A 23,781-nucleotide genomic window follows, 5' to 3' on the forward strand; every position below is an offset into this window, starting at 1 on the left:
CAGAATTGTTCTCAATGCTGATGTGTCAAGCTCTGGAGAGAAACCAAAGACTTTTATTGTATTGATGATTGTTACAAAATCAAACAATTGAAATACATTATATTTTGTGTTAAAATATAAATTTCATGTTATTCCACAACTATTGTTATTGTTGTCGTTGGCTTTCAATGATCTAGGGCCCGTGTGTAAAGCCCATTAATTAGTGGGCTATGTGGGCTTTTGGGTGGATTGTAAACGGCCCAGAAGCTATCAGTAGGTTGAAGAATAGCGCCGAGTCAAACGATTGAGGGAATCTTGGAGAGTCGGAGGAAATCGCAGATGAACGGAGAGATATCGTTGAAGTAAATCCAGGGATCCTCGTTGTAGCGTTATGATTTAAATATCTTTAGACAATACGTAGTGAGACATTGTAACTCATCCGATAAAAATATTAATACAAATTCAGTTTGTCGTTCCTTCATTGTTCATATCGACTTCTACCGAAAATCTGCTCCCAGATCTTTCCTAATTAACCGAGTTAATTAAATTGTGGTTTTTAGCACCTACAACTATGAATTTAATTTTAATTTTATTTATAAAACTAGATATTTACCCGCGGTACACCACAGAACTATATTAAAAAAAACAAATGGTAATTAGTAAAATAGATTAACTATATATGTAAGTTATTAATAATTTCAAATATACTACCCTTATATAGTCTAGAAATATATAGATAACTGTATTTTATGTTTACTTTTTTTTTATAATATAAGAACGATATCAAACCGTTTATTTTAATGTATATAGTCTAGAAATATAATGTTTTGTTATTTTTAGTTTACAATATAAAAGTTATTAAATTTAAATTATTGTATATAATAATAAATAAAGAAATTATCTTAAATTTTTTATTAATAATTGTTTTTGGAAACTTCTAATAAGATAAAAGGAATATTTTATTTTAAAATTAATGTAAAAAAATATTCTAAAACAAAAAAATTTGTTATTAATAATTGTTTTTGAACAAAAGTTGTAAAATTCTAAAAAAATGAATATCAGGATCCAGATCCATATGTAAGAAACAACTAATCAAACCAATCGAAGCAAAGATAGCGAAAAATGATAGATTTAAAACGTCTAGTAGTGAAGAGGGGAAAGAGAAAAAGTTTCCATAATAGTCTTCAAATTTGAATCATGTAAAAGTTTCCATAATAGTCTTCAAATTTGAATCATGTAATTCAAAAGACAGCTAGAAAAATCTTCAAACACCGGTGGTAGATCCTGAGTCTAAAAGATCTTCAAATGGCTTAAGACTCTCAAAAAAGCTAGTATAAAGCTGTCACATTTAACATATCGAGAAAATCAGTCACCAAATTTTCTCGCCGGGCAATTCTTATATAGCCTCCATCTCCATGATCACTCCCCATACTATCTTGTGCCTCCCAAAAATTTAACCACATTCGAATCAGTTCCAAAACCTCTGATTAACAGGAAATGTCTATAGATTTCTTTATCTAATTCTCGTGGCAGATAGACATCCTTTGATTTAAGAGCATTATAAGCCTCTTCAACCACAAGGATCCTTGTAGTAATGGGTGAGTGAGTTAAACAATCTATAAGATACTTTTCAAAATCATCATCATAATCTTGACCATGTAGATGATCAACATAACTATTGTAACTAACGTGTTTTGTAGATGCTTTGAACCTTCTGCCAGGAGTAGGAAGCTTTTCATTTTCTATTTAGAGATTAAAAATTACTATTTTCTCAAAATTTTAAACGATGTTAATTTATATAAGAAATAACTTTGAATATTTTACATAAAAATAATAATTTTATATAGATTAATTTGATGTTCTATAAATCTTATTACAGAGTAATAATTTATATTTCTATATAAATTCATGACAAAAATAATAAAATTATATAAAAATTAAAGATTTATATGAAATTATTATGTTGCTCTCAACTTCCACTAATTAATCTTATACACATCATAAAACAAAAATTGAAAACTGAAGTTTCAAAAGATTCACAAAAAAGAAACACTCTCTTTCCACTGAGTAATAATTTTTTTATATATTAAAAAACACTCAATAATATCTTATGCTCCAAAGATGTCTTTCCCTTTAGACAAAATAGTGGGCAATAGGTAGTCTCTCCTCTTAAATATATGTGATCTTGGCAGTATAGATTATTCATTAATAATGTATCTAAAACCCAATTTAACATTGAAGTATATTAAAAAAATATACTTTGTGATGTATCAATCTTTTAATTGCTATGACTGGTCGCTTACAATTGAACTGTCAAAAAAAAAATAGCAAGTTCATATTATAATAAATAAACGCTTCAAAACATCGAAAACTATTCAGTTACAAATTTTAAAGTTCAAAATGTATGAAATAAATAGAAAATAAAACTTAAATGTAATAAGAAATAATTTAGGTTAAAACTCACTTGGTGCTATTTTATTTGATTAATACTTTCTTTCATCATACACAAATAGCATACATCGTAAGTTAAAAAAACACATTAAAAAAAAACAAAGATGGACGAAAGTGAGGGATAACCTGGTATGAATGATCTCTTATATTTAAACTGTCAATCAAAACAATAGCCAATATATTAGTGACGCAGACTAAACAAAACAGAAACATCTCACAATAAGATCAATTATTTAATTAAAAATTTAGAAATTCAAAAATTTATGAAGTAAAAAAAATAGAAAATAAGAAGAATAGATCAAGATGAAAGGGGTGTATTGAAACAATGATTTTGGAGGATTTGATGGGATTTATAAAATTTGGAATTTTGATAGATTTTAGAGGAGTTGATATGATTTATGGTAAAATTCTTTCAAATCCCACCTAAAACCATGAGATTTGTATTTCTGTATTTTTAACTAAACAAATCCTCCAGAATCCCTAAAACTTATTAAAATCCAAATTCACAAACTGTTTTGAATAACAGTGGATTTCAAAGTAGATTTTTAAATCATCAGTTGAATAACAGTGGATTTCATGAGACTTTTTAAAATCCATGATTGAATAACATAGGATTTGTAACTTTTACACAAATCACTTAAAATGTCAAGTTGAATACATTCCGAAAACTCATTTGGTGCTTTTGGTTCAGTATTCAATTCATGTTTTATTTCCTACACATATACACAACACATATTAGTAACAAAAAGCTAAAAGAAAGCAAAAAAAAAAATGTAAAAAAAAAATTGGACGAAAGTGAGAGATGACCGGAGAGAAATATGATAACTAATATTTGTTTTTCCATTTTTTTTGCAAAAAAATTGGACGAATACATTTACTGAATTAAATGTTAGTTTGTGATTTGCACATATCTTTATTGTTGAAATTAAATATTGGTTTTGTCGTTAGTTTGTTTCTATAAATCTTTTAGTTAGAAGGAAGTTGTTTCTAAAAATGGCGGGGTTAGAGATTTCAAAGAGAGTATTAATATCTTCAAAGTTTCTTAATTTTAGGAAATCTCGGTTGTGCAAAATATATTTTTAATAATTTTTATTTAATATTATAAATTAAAAGTAATTAATGTCAATGGCATGATTGTAAATAGATTCCAACTACATGATTTATTTGCTAAATGTCTCCAAAAATGTATGTATAGATATATAGATATATTATTTTTGATATTGGTAAATGGCTCTTAAATATATGAAGTTTTGTATATTTGTTTTTTGAACAATGCCTTATGATCTCAAACTAGTCTTTTAGGCAAAACCTGAAATTAGTTTTAAGAAAGTTAACCACTACATAAAGATAGAAGTCCCATATGTCCCAAAAAAAACCATGGCTGTTGTGTATAGATGTTCCAAAACATATATTATTAGTGTTTTCTTTACAGAACAAATTAATACCTATCTCTTTAATATATAGTGATTATTTTGTTTTGTAAAGAAAACACTAATAATAAATGTTTTGGAACATATTTTTATAAATGTTTGAGATCATGAAGTTTTCTGTAGCCAAGAAACTAGCATCTATTCACTTTAGTTTTCCTGTTTATGATTTTTACTTTGGTAATGGAACGAAAAGAGTATATGTTAATACCACTAATGTCTTATTAAAATTTTTATATATTATTATTTTTTATCAAATTCTTTTGTTTATTATTCTCGATCCTAATCTTTATTTCTTGATATATTAGATTAACTTTCAAATTTTGAAATCCACCAAAGATTTTTTCAAAATCTATACAATTTCAAACCAAATAAAAGATAGAACAAAATCTAATGTAACTACTAGATAAAACCAAATCAATAACAATCTTTCAATTTACCAAACTAAAACTCAAAAAAAACCACAATAAATAAATTATAATCGATCATGAGTGAACACACTTTCACCTTTTATATATATATATATATATATAAGCCCTAAGGACATTTCATGCTCCTAAAGAAACCCTAATAGAAAACAAGATAAACACTAGCCAAAAGAATAACAAAAGAGAAAAAATGAAGCCATCGTTTGTTCTCCTATCTATTGCCTTATTTTTACTATCATCATCACTATCGGATGCGGCCGACTTTGGATCGCCGTCACAGTCACCGTTGATGTCTCCAACACCAGAACCATCAAAAACCATCGACTGTTCCAGCGTCATATACAGCATGGTGGATTGTCTCTCATTCTTAACCGTTGGATCAACTGATCCAAGCCCTACCCAAACGTGTTGTGGTGGGATCAAAACGGTTCTTGAATATAGTCCTAAGTGTCTTTGCTCTGCGTTAGAGAGTAGTCGTGACATGGGATTCGTACTAAATGATAACAAAGCTCTTGCCCTGCCAAAAATTTGCAACGTCCCCATTGATCCTCATTGTGGTATATTTCTTTTTTCTTTTTTTTTTTTTCGTAGCAGCATAATTATTATTATTATTATTTTAACTTAAATTGATGTGAATAACTGAAAATTTTTAATAGTCGTTTTTGCTATATTAATTTTGTAGATGTATCTACTCTCTCTGCATCACCACCAAGTAAGTTTCAAGTCTCATCATATATATACAATGTTTTTGTACCTAAGTTTTATACTCTTGAAATGTTATATATTTTGCTAACGTATCCGATGTTTTGTTCAGTTTCTCCACCGGTAGAGCCGCCTACGACTTCACCACCGTCTTCCACAAAGTCGCCGGCCATAATCCGTTCACCACCGCCTGTTAGAAACTCATCACCGCCGGTTAGCCACTCATCACCGGCACGGACAGTCTCATCATCGACAATGACCGCTTCATCGCCTGCAGCAACTTCACCATCACCTTCACCATCAATATCTAGTACCGGGATTTTATCAGTATCCAAACTAGTCCTAGCTGTTGTTCTTGTTTCTTCTTTTGGTTTTATCTTAGCTTAGATAATGTTTTTGCTTTATTTATTTAAATAATTTTAATCAACTTCTTTTAATTATTTAATTTTTATTATGGATTCTGGACAAATAATTTGTGATGATTGTTATGGATTTGATTAAAGAGCAATGAAGATTAATTATTTGTTGTTATAATTTGGTCGAGTTAAGTTTCTAGATATCTAATGAAATGTTCATATTTGTTGGTTTCGTTTATTTTGGGTCGATCCCATTTCATATAGATCCATAAAAAGTCACTTCCATTGGACTCTTCCATTTGTAGTCAACTGCTAAAAAAAAAAAAAAAATTGGGGAAGATATAGATCCATAATGATTTTTACTGAATCAAATTTTTGAAAATAATAAAGTCGAAACCCTGAAAATCAAATTTCAAGTTTATACTAATAACAAATTGTTGAGTTCTATATGTATAAAAAACTACACAATTCTGTTTTTCTTTTTCTTTTTGAAAAGTCTTTTGTAAGCATTTAAAATTAAAACAGAAAATGAGTTGTCTCTTTGTTTTTACATCATACCACTGTTTTCAGGCCGATCGAGCATAATCAATAATTTTGTTTCATTGGATATGAAAATATCTATCTAGTTTTCAGCAAACTTTAACTTCTTCGATCTAAAAATAAATCTGTTAAAGTTTTATCAATTATTTTTGCATTATTTTCTCAATTATTATTGTAGCAACTAATCCTAACTAGAATATCTTTATTCAAGTATTTGATTATTCTTGATGAAGTTTTAACAACCGGAATCAAATAAAGAAAGGACAGAAGATCCCAACAGAAAATATTATCTAAGTTATAATTTACTTTTGTCGAACACTAAAACAAAATGATTCTCTTAATTTAAAATTCAAACAAGTTTTGTCCAGTGCTCAAGTAAGTTAAAGAAATCATATAATTTTGAATATTACGAGGGCTGTGTCAAAAAAATATCTATATAAAGTTAACTTTACTCACTTCTCATTTCTCCACATCAACATCTAGCCAATCAATTTTTTTTCATAAAAAATATTAATTTTAATATTTATTCATTGCATATTTATTACTTATAATTAATAATAGTAAAAATAAATAAAAAACAAATTAACTAAAATTAATTAAATTTAAAAATAGTATAAACAATAATATAATTTTTAGTAAATAAGAAAATAATAACTATCTAAAAATGAATTAAGTAAAATAAATGAAAATAATAAAATAGTAAAAATAATACTACAAATTTGTTTTAGTAATAATGTTATTATTAAAATTATAACCAAAAAATGATTATATTCCAAAATTTAGAATGGGTTAATGAGTTTTAGAATGTAGTTAAGATTTTAATGCATGGTGGAGTAAAAAACAAGTTATGTAATTGTATTTATAAAAATCAAAACATGAAAATAAAATTGAAGTGAAACATTAGTTTCTGAGAAACATATACTAATAAATATTTGTTATTAAATTTTACTTATAAAAATAGATTAATTACTTAATTTAACTTAAAAGTTTTGATCTAAAAACAAAGACATTGTAAGGAGCACACTTTTTTTTTGGGAAAACTATGAATTTTTTTTTGAAAAAATAATCTATCTAAAAAACAAAATTAATAGTTAGGAAATATAGAAAAAATGATATGTAGGTCGTTACAAAAGTGGCATGTGATTTGTGTAAGGTATATTATCAACTGGACTACAATTTTATAACATGATATAAAACATATATAACACACATATATATATATATATATATTATCAAATACTTTCAACCCAAAACATTGACAAAAACAACATATTTAAAGTACAATATGGTTTTTTTTTGAGAAGTAAAACTGAGGTTGCATCCCAAAATTAACATCTGCAAATAACATATGAGATTTTCGAAAAATATGTAACTTGGATTAGTGAATATATATTCATTGTGGGTTTAAACGTTTCATCATTTAAGCATTCTTGACTTAGTCAGAAATTCTATTATGGCAGATGATGCATTTGGACAACCTCATTGTAGCGACATAACACTAAAACTGTTCAAATCTATATATATATATTTTTGGAGACAATTATGAAAAAAATCCTGAAATTCTAACTTATTTACAGGAATACCATTGTGTTAAAACAATTAAAAAACAAAACATTTGGCTTCGATTTATTTGTTTGGGTTCGAAAATAAACATTAACATATCAAGATCCAAGCCCATTTCAGTTCTACCTATTCCTAACCCACCCCACAATTATTTTCACCGCCAATTGTTTCTATTCAAAAATCTAATACACAATAAAAAGATATTTCATTGCCTTCCACTGTGATCCTATGCGAGATTTGTGTTCCAACTTCTTGATTTCCAAATATTTTCTTCCACTGATTACGTATCCTATAAATCAATCAAGCAAAACAGAATAAAATATCATAATATTTTTTATCACATAAACATACCATAAAAAAAAACAAAGATCGTTATGATCTCTTTAATTACTCCCTAAAATCGGATCTTTTTGGTATAAAATCGGATCTTTTTGGTATCGTAACAAACGTGTTGCTCGACCTAATCATATCCCTATAAATAATACTAACCTAAAACTTGACTGTGCATAAGCAATCAAACTAACTCTTACACATTCTCTCTATTATAATTCTCTATGCCTGCTACTTTTGCCTTCTTGAAAGATATTCGACCCTACAAAACCGCATGGAGGGTCCTTATCCATTCATGGCGTCAATATACCCAAAACACTGGTGAAACGCTAGAGTTGGTTTTGTCGGATTCATTGGTAAAACTAAATCCTTACGTTTACGCCATAAAAGACTTGATATTACTAATGCATCTTTTTGTTTCATTATTTCAGAGTAAAAAGATTCATGCATCAGTGAAGAAGGACTTGGTTTGCAAGTATGTCAATAGGCTTCCTATTGGTAACTGGGTTTTCATTGAAACATTTGCTCTTAGCTATGCAACAGGTCAATTCAGACCAACTACGCATCTTTACAAGATGTCATTCATCAATGGAACAATGGTCAATGATTGGCAATGTTATTAACAATCAATCTATTACCATCTGTAAGTTGCTTGAGGTTATGACATGTGAAACCCAACATCAATATCAGAAACAATTAAAAAAATTACAACACAAATATCATATTAATTTACCTGGAACACATCATATTAGCTCAAATCCTCGATGGCTGTCCATATCTGATAGTATGTAATCAATCGCTGACTTTATTTTTAGCCTCAAATCTCCCCGGATATGTTTCCAAATTCGCTGATCTACAAGTTATAACAAACCCTTATATTACCATATTCGAGTGGAAACATGATATGGAATGGGAAACTCAACATCAAAATCATCAGAAATTTTTAAAAAACAACTGTAGAAAGAACATATTAAATTACCAGGAACTGAATCGATTTCAGAATAGTTCACCCACGATATGGAATTTTGGAGATCGCAGCTTCCCTCTGAATGTAAAATCTTTTAATCTATCATTTCTGATTAAAACAAAGAAGAATCATAGCAATTGACTTCTGATTTCCATGATTTTGAAAAGCCAGATTCGAGAAGATGATAAGACAACCAAGAAACGTTTTTTTTTTCTGGAGACAAATAGATTTAGTCGGTGGAGACAAACAAAACAAAATTTTTTTTTAATCAAAATTCTTAAAGACAAGAAATAATATAATTGCCAAGAAGCCCCCCAACTAACACAACTTATTATTGTTTGCTACCTTCTTCAAAGAAGTGCTTTCTAATACCTAATACATTATTATTATAAAGACATTTGATGCACACTCACAAGTATCAAATGGAGCTGTACAAAATATCCAATTATAAAACAGTAAACCATTTTAATCGAATTGCACAACTATAAATAAAAAGTGTTAAATTGATATATAGAGGCAACAACCTACATTATGTTTATCATATTATATTATACTCATATAATTATAATAAATAATCGTATTAAAAATAAATATTCCATACATTGTTAATAAAAATACAATATAACAAGAACTGTATAATTGTTGACAATAGTAAATTATAAGACAAATCAAATGATATTATAAATTTTTAACAATATAATAATGCAATAAACAGAGGTCAATATGAATTATAGAATAATGGTATTCCAATAACAATCAAAACTTTGAACACAATAAAATATATTAGTCTGTAAAACTATAGTACATTTCAAAAATATAAAATATATTAGTTACATATTTAAATAAAACATTTAAAAATAAATTATATTATGCATCCCTAAACAAAATTATAGCCCCGCGGTGTACCACTAGTGAATATCTAGTGGTCTCTATAATTAGGTCAACGATCGACATTGACGTTAGAGTTTTTAAAATTACGAATATGGAATGAACTCTTTTCAAGATAAAAAGTCAAAAGATTGTCGAGAATATTATTGCGACACTAGAAAATATATGCTATATATAGATTAGTAAAATAAGTATGACATTTATATAGATTTATATTTTAATCTTCAAAGTATATTCATATTCAATGATTCTTATTGATAAAAATTTTAACTAAAATTCCACGTAAAATTGCAAATAGATATAACAAAAAAATATTATCTTTAAAAATGTATATGTTGTATATCACTGAGTAAAGTAACTTTAGTATTTATATTGATTTATACTAAAAAATTGAAATGATTATATTTGAGCTCAACAATTTCTATTGATAAAAAATATCTTAAACTAAAATCCCGCGCATGCGTGGGTACAAATTTTAGTATTTATATATTAGGATTTTGCACAGCAAATCTAAAATCTGTTAATATTAAAACATGTTTAATATACATTCTAGTATTTATTCTAGTAATTAACCTTCCTCTGCTAACTAGAATGTTATTCAGTTACGGCTGACTTATTAAACGATACGACTGAGTTACATATTTTCAGTTGACGAAGCGGCTGAATTGGCAGCCATTTTTCTGTTTTTTAATTACTGTAATGTTATTCATGTTGTGACTGAGTCATAATTTATTTCATGGATGAGTTATATTAAGGCTGAGTAATTATTTCTTTAATGGCTGACTTACCACGTCGGACACATCATTCATGTCAGAATTCCATGTCATCATGTTTCTTCTCTGGAAATACGAAACGTCGTTCCTTCGATTCTTCAACTGGTTATTAAGTGAACTATTTACCTTATATATCCTTGTTCTTCTACTTCTTCTTCACTTTCTACTTCACATTTTCTTATACTTCTTCTTCACTTTCATCTTCACCTAGTTCTTTCTACTTCTTCTTCACCTTGTTCTTCATTTTATTTCATGGATCCAGTTTCGGTACTAGTTGTTTCCGGTAATTGGGTAAAGAAACAAAGATATGTATTTAACACCGACAATAGAGGGTGAATAGTTATGCATGTCGATGGAGGCACAACACACGACAAGCTTGTGGAGCTTGTTCTTGAAGACTACGGATTGGACGCGTTTAGCCATGAGCTAAAAAGTTGAGCTACATGTTCTCAAACAAGGCACTGAAACTAATGGCGCATGATACTCCACTAGTTTATCTCTCAAATGATCGACAATTGCAATGTTTTTTGGGGCTATGGAAAACTGATCAGCTACGTCTCTGTGCGGAGTTTTTGGCTAAAGAGTCTACAGAAACTAGTGGAGCTAGAGGAAGTATGATACGGCCAAGCAATTCTGACTCAAAAGTAGAATCTACATACGAAGTGGACGGTGGAGGATTTGAAGGCACTTGTTATGATTATAGTAAGATCGAAGAAAACGAAGAAGAAGAAGAAGTTGTCGAAGAAGCAGCTGACGAAGAAGAAGACGATAAATTTTCAACCCGATTTGATGTTTTCGACGACTCCGATGGTGCGCCATCTGATGATGATAACTTCTCTGTCTTGGGCGAGCCTCCGAATAAAGACGAATCGGATAATCTGACTCTGCCTCCGAATAAAGAAGAAGATTCACCGAGTCTGCCTCCTAAGAAGAGAGCTCATAACGACGATAATGTCGGATCGACTATAAACCCAGAGGCTTTTAGGTTGAAGTTGTCAATGCTAAAAATTGTTGTAGGACAACGATACATGAACAAAGCGGAGTTCAGGAATCGCGTGAAACTTATTTCGGTTAGGGATGATTTGATTTTAATTTACCATTATCAAATCCAAGAATGGTGGTTGCGCGGTGTTGGGTTGAAGGATGCCTTTGTAGAGTTTGTGCATCTAGACAAGGGGATGAGCCGGATTTTCATGTTCGTTTATACGATTCGGAACACTCATGTTCTGTGACGGAACGTTCTAATCGATCTCGTCAAGCAACAACTGGTGTATTGGCAGGTCTTTACAGGGACTATATTGGTGATCTTGGTCCAGAAGTTAAACCTAAAAGTGTCAGAGTCATTTTCAACAAGCAATTTAGCATGAAGGTAATTACTCTGTCTCGGCTGACTTATTGACATAATGGCTGACATATCACTACTTTATGGCTGGATTATTAATTAATACCGGCTGACTTAATGATTTTATAAGGTTGATTGATATGAATGTCTTGACTGAGTTATTTACTTATTATGGGTGGTTTTTTTATTCTCTACGGCTGACTTATATGAATGTATTGATTGAGTTATTTATATTTTATGGCTGATTTATTAATTTGTTGGTGTCAACAGATGGGTTATTGGAAGGCATATCGGTTGCTGTGGTTTGCAATGGAGATCGATCAGGGAACTCCTGAGGATAGTTTTAGCGAATTGCCTTCTTACCTATACATGGTAAGAAGGGAAAATCCAGGTACAACCACGCGTCTCCAAATAGATGATGAAGAAAGATTCAAATATGTTTTTATTGCTTTTGGTGCGAGTGTTGATGGGTTTGCTTTCATGTGCAAAGTTATTGTTGTCAACGGTACGTTTCTCCATGGTAGTTACAAAGGAACCCTTCTAACAGCCCTTGCTCAGGATGGTAACTTTCAAATTTTCCCAATAGCTTTCGCTATTGTTGACACTGAAAATGAAGAGTCTTGGCGTTGGTTTTTTACACAACTCAAAAATGCTATTCCTGACGAAAAGGATCTTGCGATAATCTCAGACAGACATAAGTCAATAGGGAAAGCGATTGGCAAAGTGTAACCGTTGGCTTCCCGTGGAATTTGCACTTACCATTTGTATAAGAATATTTTGGTGAAGTTCAAAGGAAAACATTTGTTCCCTCTGGTGAAAAAAGCGGCAAGGTGTTTTAGGCTGTCTGATTTTATTGAGGCTTTCAATGAGATTGAAGCAGTTCATCCCGAACTATATCCATACCTCTAAAGAGTTGGTGTCCGAATGTGGGCGCGTGCTCATTTCCCGGGTGAAAGGTCCAATTTAATGACAACGAATATTGTCGAATCAATGAACAAAGCACTGTCAAATGCTAGAAGTCTTCCCATAGTTCGACTGCTAGAATCGATACGGAATATGATGACCAGAGGGTTTTTTGATCGGAGAGAAGATGCGCAATCGCAGCTAACAACGCTCACTCGAGGTGTTGAAAAACTGTTACAGGTAAGTTTACATAAGTCAGTCGTCAATGTTGATAACTCAGCCATAATAGTTTTCGTATCTCAGAGCACAAGAGGTTAGAGGTTATGAGAGAGATTGCGGAGGCCGATGTCGAATAGTGTGTGGTTCATCCTCCTCTTGATTGGGACAAAGTAAAAGTTTGTGGTTCCTCCTCCTCTTAATCGGTTTTAAAAAGTGAATTCCATTGTACTGTCGTCTCGTCTTCTTTATGAATTCTGAACTTTTTTTTTATTTCTTTTTGTAATGTTTAATATTAATTTAATTTAGCCGGTATTACAATATCTCAGCCATCACGGAATTATAAATCACTATAACTCAGCCGTCACATGAATCGACGAGACCTTTCGTTTTGTTATTAATATTATAACTCAGCCGTGAAGTCATATAAATCAACCATTTATTTTCAGATTGTTTCTTTGTGATAACATAGCCATAACTTACAATAACTCAGCCGTCACATGAATCGACAAGACCTTTCGTTTTCCTATTAATATTATAACTCAGCCGTGAAGTCATACAAATCAGCCATTTATTTTCAGATTGTTTCTAGTGATAACTCAACCATTTATTTTCAGATTGTTTCTTGTGATAACTAAACCAAAAACCAAAGTCTCTATCATACATGTGGAAACAAGCTTACAATACATAGAACATATATAATTAAACACAAAAAGGGACCTTTAAAGGAACTCAGAGACATTGAGGGACAACCACCAAAGGTAACAGTTTTTGCACATGATTTCATAGTCTCCAAAAAGGAGACAATAGGGACCGTTATCCAAAGCACACATCACAGCACACGCGGGTGAAGGGAGTAACGGGCTGTCAGGATAGAGATGGGAGGCTGTGTATGAGTTTTTTCGGGCAGTCTTATAACGAGATAACTCAAACAGAAAATTATAACCCGAAGACATTAGAGGATAATGATGTGCATCAAACAGCTGGAGGTAATGGACGGCCATAACCTCATTCGCTTGACAAATACTTAGTATTCCACATGCTAAGGTGGCATCAACATCGACCGGCACATTACGACTGAGAATATAAATCCCACGCTGGATATCTCTATCCTCAGCCACAACCCTTAGCCCTTCGTAGTAAATGGCAATGGGGTTGCCGACGTTAGAGAATTTGACGAAGAAAGGCTTGTACCGCCCTTCAATTTGGAGGCCACCATCAGGGGCATTGGATGTGTTGATTTATGCTGGATCAGTACAAAGGCAATATATAGCAGCTGTCTTTAGAACTTCTTTACTGTATACTGCATTTTCCCCTACGACCTGCCCTTAAAATAGAACCAAGTGACCACCATTGATCTTCTGCAGCAAGGGAAACGATTTTTATGAAAACATCGTCGGGGAGATCCGGTATCTTGGGTGTTGGAGCGGACATAGTGTTGTAAACAATAATTTTATTCTAGTTTGTAGTTGAGAGGTAATAGACTAAAGAAACGGAAAAACTTGCATATATACAGAGATAGCATAAAAGTATATTATTTGGTTGGGCAGAATACAAGAAAGCCATAACTTTACTATAACTCAACCATCACATGAATCGACGAGACCTCACGTTTTCCCTTAAATACCATGACTCAGCCGTGAAGTCATATAAATCAGCCATCTACTTCCAGATTATTACTAGTGATAACTCAGCCATTACTTACTAAACTCAGCCATCACATGAATCGATGAGACCTTTCGTTTTCCCGTAAAACTATAACTCAACCGTTAAGCAATATTGTGGCGAGAAACCATAAGTTAACCTAATAATAGACGCGACCTGTCGTTTTCCTATTGTTTTTCCTTTATATTCACCTCATTCATATGTCTGACTCTCTTTCATCTCATTCTTCATTTCTATTGTTTCTCTTTATATTCTCCTAAATCACAGATCTTTCTATTTGTTACATCTTCCTATCGACATGGAAGTTGTTCCTCATATCGATGGACAATTTTTTAGAGATGTCGAAGCGATCATTTGCGCCACTGATCGGGAGAATTTTCTGGTTCTAAACCCTGGTGCGGGTTCCTGGGTTGACACAACCACTGTTACGTGGTTCAAGTTCCTTCACGTTCTCTCTATCGCGATTGGAGGAATACTTCAACACAATTGGCGCCATGCGTGGCCGACGTACCGCGTGATTCCCTCCCACATTAAGAGACGATGGTTTATCCTCCTCGCGGTAAGATATCTGGACAAACTACCATATTCATATTATTCTATACTCTTATCGTTTCTTTCCTTTGATTGTAGCGTAAATACACGTGGGATCCAAAGCATACTTTAAGGGTCTGGACGCAGTTTAATTTGGTGGCTAGAACATTATTCAGAGCCCAATTGTGTCCGCTCAAGAGGATATGGGCGAAAGGTGGAAATAAACCCCAGATGCTAAGTAGCATAGTTTGGAATGATTTGGTCAATATGTTTGAAGAATTTGGTCCAGATGACGTCGGTTTCAGAAAGTGATTTCCATTGCACTTCCGTGTCGTCTTCTATATGAAATATGAACTATGAACTACGATTGAGTGTTTTTTTTGTTTATGTTGTACCTTCATATTAATATAATTCAGTCGTCATTTCGACATCTCAGCCATTACGAAATGATAACTGAGCCATCCAGTTCGATAAATCAGTCGTAAATAACGATAATTCAGCTAACCCTCAAATTAGAATGTGTAAAAATCAATCTAAGTCTATAAATATACCTTTTATTGGTTTTAATGATAGTAATATTCATATTTTCTTTCTAAATTTAAATTTTGAGTTATAATAATTTTAATATTCAATTGTTGGAGAAATACTTTTACAAAAATAAAATTCGAAATTCGAATAATAATTATTTAATTATTTTAAATAATATATTGTGCATGTGAATTTGAGCAGGCACATAATTAGTGATTTTTCGCGTTTTCCTAACAACACTTTTTGTGACATCGAAAGACGTTTTAATATTTATAAAGAGTCTCGGAGAACAAAAGATCTAGGAAAGAAAGAAGAATACGTTTTTCATATTAATGAGAAGACCCTAAACGATAACTCAGCCGTCATAAACTTTAACTCAGCCATCAATCCAATTATAAGACTAAATAACCAACCAAACCGAACCGAACCGAAAAACTAATTTTTCCCCTTTTCAATTAATTACAGTTATATTCGGATTGCAATCGTTAAGTGTAAGTTAATCTATCTAATTTGGATAACATTTGAGTTATTTATGGCTATATATTAATCTAATCGGCTCATAACCGGAAATAACCGAAAAATAATTACGAATTTTTTTTTTAAATTACCACCTTAAACCAAATTACCACCTTAAACCAAACACAATATAAGCAAAACCAAACTGTTTTATTAAAACCAATAATGTTGGAAATAAGAACCCTACACCCCAAACCCTAACCATAACCCTAACCCCTAATCCCTAAATGTCATGTTTTAAATGTTTTACACATTTTGATCAGAATGTGTAAAAGTCACTATTTGTCTATAATTATTACTTTTATTGGTTATAATGACTGTAATATTCTTTTTTTCAATTCTAAATTTAAATTTTGAGTTATATTGTTTTAAAATTTACATATATTTCATAAGGCAGCCGTCTAAGTTAATAACTCAGCCATCAATTAGTCGGAATGTTTTTATTTTTTATTCGAATTTTGAGTTCAAAATTTTAATTATTTTGTATTATAGTGAAAAAGCTGAGCATACACATAATTATTGTTCGGGTTTCCCCAACAACACTTTTTGTAATATCTGACAGAACGAAAAACCAAGGAAAGAAATAAGAATATGTTTTCATATTATTGAGAACCGTAAACAATAACTCAGCCATCATAAACGGTATCTCAGCCAACCCTTAAATTAGAATGAATAAATAACCGACCAAGCCGAACCGAACCGAAAAAATAATTTTTCCCAATTTGGTATTTTTGTATTGGTTTGATTGGTTAATTTCGGTTATATTCGGCTTACTTTCGGTTATATCAGACTAATATACTTAATTACAATATATTAACGGTTATTTATGGTTATTTATTAATCTAACCGACCCATAACCGGAAATAACAAAAAAAATTATTCAAATGGTAATCATATTAGTATATCCATATTACCACCTTAAACAAAACACATTAGAACCAAAACGAAACTATTAAATTAAAAATAAATAATGTTACTCATCTACATCTCAAACCCTAAACCCTAACCCTAACCTTAACCCCTAAACGTCTTGTTCTGGTATGTTTGACACATTTTGATCAGAATGTTTATAAATCACTCTTTATCTATAATTATTATTTTTTATTGGTTATAATAATAGTAATATTCATTTATCCATTCAAAAATTCAATTTTTGAGTTATAATAATCTTATTTTACAATTATCTCATAAGTCATCGGTGTAAGTTAGTAACTCATCCATTACTCACATCGGTGTAAGTTAGTAACTCATCCATTCAAACTTTTGAATTCCTTTTTAATAATAAATCGTTTAAAATATATTTATTACGCGTGTGGATGATAACAAGAAACATAATTATTGTTTGCATCTCCCCAACAACACTTTTTGTATTCCCGAGCGGGTATATAATAAATTAATATGGCCATTGAATAACTCAGCCGTAACACCATTGATATGGTTGTTGCATAACTCAACCGTAACATCATTGTTAATTTAACCGACTATCCTAAGTCAATCGTGTAAAGAACACAACTCAGCCTTCAAGTATATTATTGTGAAACTCCGTCGTTCGATATATTGTTTAAGTATAAATTATGGGATTTGTTGTGATGTATTGCTTTAGTTAGTAATCGAGATCGAGTCAAGATGATGGTAAATAAAGATATCTACGGCGGCAACTCTAGGGCTGATGAGAAAACTGCTTCTGAAGCACTAGCTGAGGTAGATCTTTGGACTATCTGAAATCTCAAAGCGTTATCTTAATATTGTGTTTGTATAACTGTAGGAGCTGAATCGTAATGAAATAAATATGAAAATGAGGTACGGCGAAATCCGGAGGCGTGACAAGGGCGTTCTAATCAGGTGTAATTGCGGTGCGGTGCTTCTCGTTGCCACTTCTAATGATCCTAGCACGACAGGAAAAAGTTATTTCAGTTGTCCGTATGACATCACAGATGTAAAGATTTTTGTACTCTTATTTTTGAGTTTCTGCTTCTGATTTTTTTTTAGTGTAATATGAATTATGTACTATTTGTAAGGGTCCCGGTCAAGGCTGCGGTTACAGGAAGTGGTGGACTGCTGCATTGCGTGAAGAGTTTGCCAATATTAAGGAGGAGAAGAATGAGATCAAGCAGGACTTGGATGCAGCCAAGAAGCGCATCGAGATTCAAGAAGAAATGTTCTTGAATATAGAAAAGAAATATGACGTGCTGGAGAAGAAGTTTGAGAGCTTGAACAAGTATCTGTGAGATTAGTCAAGCTCTGTTGTGGTGTTTTATTTTTTATTTGGAATTGATATGAACTTTCTTTGTTGTGGTGTTTTATCAATCTATTTTAATAACTCAGTCATGATTAATAATAACACAGTTGTCATAAACGATATCTCAGCCAACCCTCAAATTAGAATGACTAAACAACTGACAAAACCGAACCGAACCGAAAATATATTTTTTTCCAATTTGGTATTTTTGTATTGGTATGTTTGGTTAATTTCGGTTATATTCGGCTTACTTTCGGTTATATTAGGCTAATCTACTTAATTACAATATATTTTGGGTTATTTATGGTTATATATTAATCTAACCGATCCATAATCGGAGATAACCAAAAAAATTTAAAATTTTTTAAAAAAATATTCAAATGGTAATCATATTAATATATCCATATTACCACCTTAAACCAAACACAGTAAAACACATTAGAACCAAAACCAAAAAACAAATAATGTTACTCATCTAAACCCTACATCCTAAACCCTAATTCCCAACTCTAACCCTAACCCCTAAACGTCATGTGTTGTATGTTTTACACAGAATGTGTAAAAATCAATCTTTCTCTATAATTATTATTTTTATTGGTTATAATAATTGTTATATTCATATTTCAATTCTAAATTTAATTTTTGAGTTATAATAATATAAATTTACAAATATTTCACAAGTCAGTCGTGTCTGTCAATAACTCAGCCATGTCACTTTGTCGGAATTTTTTTATTTTTTATTCGAATTTTGAGTTCAATTTTTTAATTATTTTGTATAATATATTGTGAAAAAGCTAACTTTATGAATTTATTACGCGTGTGGATCTGAGCAGACATAGAATTATTGTTTCGGTTTCCCCAACAACACTTTTTGTAATATTGAGGCACGACACGAAAAAACCAAATGAAGTCGTACCAAGTACATAACTCAGCCATACAAAGTACATAACTCAGCTGTACGAAGTACATAACTCATCCATAACATATTATTTAATATTTACTTATAACTCAGCCGTGTGAAGTACATAACTCAGCTGTAACATTGAAAAGATACTAAACAAAGAAATCCAAATGTTTTTACATATCCAAGTACAAGTCCTACCAAAAAGAAATACAAATATTTTTTAGTTAAACTGATTCGTAAATTCAAGTGCCTCATCGTATATTTTTGCTACCATTTTAACACGTATAGCCTTGATATTTTGATCACAGATTCCATCGAAAGACACACCAAGCGCTAGACATTCAATAAACTTTAAAGCGTACACGCCACAGTCGCCAACCTGTACGTTTTGCGGGACCTTGGCTTTACTCCTCTCCTGAAGGTAAACTGTTTGAAAGTAGGTGTAAGATATTCGTGAGGAACGTTCTCGTTCATCATTGTTGGAATCATCCGCGTAAACGCCCTACAAACAGTCAGCATTTTATCCTCACTTTCTTTGGTTACTTGTCCGACGATGCTATCATAGCAATCAATATGCCCCCTAACCATATCCACGTGCAGCGCCACCCAGTGATCGCCTCCAGTTTATGGAGCAATATACAGGTGATCACATCTTTAATTCACTTCAAATTAGTAGGTTGATCTGAAGGTATCAAACCTTTAACTAAATATTCATAACTATTGCCAGTGAGTTTAAACAGCTTGGGTTTGATCTCGAACTGAAGATGATCACGAATCATCTTACTGGTGAACCACGATATATAAACGCAATGCGTTTGTTGTGATATGGGAAGGGATCTCAGTTGTACCTTATCCTAAGGAGTCTCATAAACGCGCCCATGTGATGTAAAAAATGTGACTGAGTAAAGAACAACAACTCAGACAACGACAACAATAACGAAGACATTAAGATAAACTGATTCATCACGACTTCGATTTAACTTACTGTATCAGAAAGCCACCCATAGGTACCATATTGTTCTGGCCTCACTAGCCAGTCCTTTCGCTCGGTGATTAGCTCCCTATAGAATTCAACTTCGACTGGTCCCTTGCCTAACGGAGTATTCCTAACAAACAAATAAACACAAGTTTATATAATTTTAACAAGTTGTGATTAACTTGTTAAAAAAAGGGTCTAAAGGGTTCATACTCGGCTTTCTTTAGAAAATCCAAAAGTTTCTGCAACTTGACCGGATCAACAGGTGCCAGAGGATCATATATTCCAGGTCCAGGTGAACAGTTCTTCCTCATGCACTCCAGTCTGTTGTCTCCAATATAAGGGAAAATCCTGTTTGGATGAGCTTGTTGTGTATTCAATGCACTCCCATCCAGGGACAGCTTAACACTATCCAGCCTTAAAGCTTGAATTCTATCAAGCCTAATATGTTCCTCTGTATCTTCCTTAGATTCAGGTTCAAGTGCATTGGCTTCAGCAATAAACTGGTCTGTAATTTCACATACACTGCTTTCATCAGCTTCAGCCCCAGCTTCTCCCTTATTCAAGCCTCCAGGTTTTACAGGAGACAACAGCCTAACAGCAGTAGGATTTTTAGGCTTTCTCCCTCTTTTCTTTGGCTGAATGTCTCCAGCCGCTAATTCTTTGGCCTTCTTTGCCGCAGCTGCAGCTACTTCTTTTGCCTTCTTTGCCGCAGCTACTTCTTTCACCTTCTTTGTCGCAGCTACTTCTTTGGCCTTTTTTGCCGCCTCTAACTCTTTGGCTTTCTCTGCCGTCTCTAACTCTTTGGCATTTCTCCTCGTGGAATGTCGTGTTTTCGTATCAGCTGGTTTCTTAATAGCTGGAGACTTCTTAGCAGCTGGAGACGGCTTAGTAGCTGGAGACTTCTGAAGGAAATCAAGAGGATTATCAAAATCATCCATCAGATTCTTACAGATCCCATCCAGACCACTGCTATCAACAGATTTCTTTTCCTGTATAGCATAGCGAAGACAATTAACGATAATGATAACTCAACCTAAACATTGTGGAAAATCAGCCATAAAATTAACATAAATCAGACATTACCGGAGGATTGTTGACAGAGTAGTTTTGTTGCATTTTTCTTGGAATAACTGGTGTCGCTTTTGGTGTCGTTAGTTTTGCCTGAATGTCCGGTGATACCAGGTCCTTTATTTTGAAATTTGAAATTGCAGATGCCGTGTTTTTCGCAGGTCCCGTGTTTTGGCCAGTTTGCCCAACACCCATGGAAAGCATGTGATCTTTCATCTGTTTGAGATCACGCTCAAAAGATCCAAACCTGGTTTCCATCCTTTCATTCATCTTCTTTTCCAAACTACCTCTAATCTTCTTCTCCAAATCAGAAGGCATATTGGCAATGTTTGTATCAAGGGTGTCAAACCTTGAGTTTAACCTAGACACCAAGTTAACAAGAGTTCTAACCGACACAACTTCCCCCGCATCTTCCTCCTCACTAGCCAACTGAAACAAATACACAAACTGTCGTAAACAAGCTAACAAAATGTTACATAAAATATAAACTCACTATACACCAAATAACTTACCTTTTTTCCTTTCTTCTTCCTCTCATGTGCAGCTCCTACTCCTTCACCAGATTCACCACCCTAAATGGTGGAAGTTTCATCCTTCTGGATTTTCCGCTTCTTTGTAGGAGGAGATTCAGGCTCAAAAGCTGCTTTAGCTTTCTTTTTCTTCTTCTTCTTATCACTCCCCCCCCCCTTAGCCTCCCAAAAACCTTTAACAAGCGTATCCATATGTATGTCTTCGATCATGCAATCAACAGCTAGGTCGTCTTCTTGATCTGGCCACGTATGAAATAGATCGCAACCATTTTCCTTCATAACCATTTTACAGACACACAGCTGTAACATAAGAGATTATGAAACCCATCAGTAAGTTTTAACTCAGCCATCACTAAACCATAACTCAGTCATAGAAGAACCATAACTCAGCCATCATAGAACATAAATCAGCCATCAAAGAACCATAACTCAGCCATCACTAAACCATAACTCAACAATCACTAAACCATAACTCAGCAATTACTATACTAAATAATAACTCGGCACACTTTCAGTCCTTCCCTGAGTTCATTTAATGATGGACCTTCCCCACCAGGCACTTTCAAAAGTCTGAAGAACTCTTTGTGTTTCTTTTCAAGTTCAAACCGCTCTGTTGGCATTGGGTCTATGTTTAACCCCATCACATGAGCAAACTCATTCAACCCAAACCTGATAGGTTAACCACCGACGACAAACCAAAGCTCCTTCTTATGTACCCATAACTGGTTACATAGCAGGAAATGTACTATCTTACCAGACCAGACGAATTGGCTATCAACTAGCTTAGAGATTATTCCAATAGGTACATCTTTTGTTTAATCCCAAGCATCTTGTCCTATTGATTCCCTAATCGCAGGGAATTCTCCCATCCTGATATTGGTATTAATATCTCTAAACTCTAGATTAGAGTTTCCTTCAGCGTATAGTCTTGGGGGGTAATCCCTTGCTTGTTCTTCAGAAATAATCGCCATCGACATCTGATAAATAATATAATTCATAAGTAAATCATAAAATAAATCAGCCATAATATAAAACAAACTCATACACAAAGCATAACATAACTCAGTCACAAATACATAACTCAAATCTAAAGCATAAGAAAACTCAGTCACCAATACAAAACTTAGCCGCAAAATAAAACAAATCAGCCATCGAATCGAATAGATCTAACAAATCAGCCGTAAACCCTAAAATAACTGAGCCGCAACATAAAACAAAAAGTAAATCAGCCATCGAATCGAATAGATCTAACAAATCAGCCGTCATTAACGACGGCGACAATCAGCCGTAAATCATCGATAAAAACCCACATTCAGCCAGAAAACTCGAAACTAAACACTCGACACATACCAGAACGTTTAAACGAAGACGAACACGACGACGAAGATAGAGAGAGAGCGAGCAAAGACGGCGAGAGAGAGCGACGATGAAGAAAGATAGTGCGACGTCGAGGAGAGAGAGAGAGAGCGAGCAAAGACGGCGAGAGATGAAGGCGAGAGATGACGGCGAGAGATTGACGGCGAAGAAGAGTTTTTTTTTTGCGGTTTGTGAACAGTGAAACTGTTCACTTTCCCTCTCTTTGATATAAACAAGAATTGTCGATTGATTCTGAGAAAAACTGCTTAGTGACGTGGTAAAACAAAAATGATGTGTATTTTAATTTGCTGATGTGTATTTATTTTTTTTTTGACCAAAATCGAAAAACTAATCCCAAAGGGTAAACTGTAATTACACCCAATGCAATAAACATTTGAGCAATTTTAAAGAAATTGTTAGATATGAGGAATAAACCAACTTTTGGATAACCTTTCAGTAATTTTTTTCTTCTTATTTTCATATAAAGAAAGTCAAATAATTATTCTGAACCAGGAAATCACAAAGGATCCGTAAACTAAGCCGCCAGAATAATTGTTACTACTACTAGAATGATTAAGAACTAGGGATTGGACTCGCACA

The 23,781-nt window shown here is 32.6% G+C and overlaps 1 protein-coding gene and 1 long non-coding RNA gene across 2 annotated transcripts; one reads left to right on the forward strand and one right to left on the reverse strand.

Annotated features, from left to right (window-relative positions):
• Nucleotides 4,401-5,401, forward strand: LOC104777493 (non-specific lipid-transfer protein-like protein At2g13820). The gene is made up of 3 exons (XM_010501766.1): nt 4,401-4,842; nt 4,968-4,997; nt 5,100-5,401. The coding sequence occupies exons 1-3, from the start codon at nt 4,476-4,478 to the stop codon at nt 5,372-5,374; spliced, it is 672 nt and encodes a 223-aa protein (XP_010500068.1). The 5' UTR covers nt 4,401-4,475; the 3' UTR covers nt 5,375-5,401.
• Nucleotides 7,509-8,966, reverse strand: LOC104777494. The gene is made up of 3 exons (XR_766294.2): nt 8,756-8,966; nt 8,510-8,629; nt 7,509-7,735 (listed from the first exon to the last, which is right to left on the reverse strand). It is a non-coding gene; the product is annotated as an uncharacterized LOC104777494 (long non-coding RNA).

This window comes from Camelina sativa, chromosome 3 (genome assembly GCF_000633955.1).
Source record: "Camelina sativa cultivar DH55 chromosome 3, Cs, whole genome shotgun sequence".
Classification (NCBI taxonomy): Eukaryota; Viridiplantae; Streptophyta; class Magnoliopsida; order Brassicales; family Brassicaceae; genus Camelina; species Camelina sativa.

What these genes read in the sequence shown, in the direction of transcription:
- LOC104777493 (XM_010501766.1), top strand. Translation starts at nt 4,476, where the DNA reads ATGAAGCCATCGTTTGTTCTCCTATCTATTGCCTTATTTTTACTATCA. An exon ending in CCCCATTGATCCTCATTGTG is followed by an intron (nt 4,843 to 4,967) that starts GTATATTTCTTT and finishes TTAATTTTGTAG; the next exon opens with ATGTATCTACTCTCTCTGCA. An exon ending in TCTCTCTGCATCACCACCAA is followed by an intron (nt 4,998 to 5,099) that starts GTAAGTTTCAAG and finishes TGTTTTGTTCAG; the next exon opens with TTTCTCCACCGGTAGAGCCG.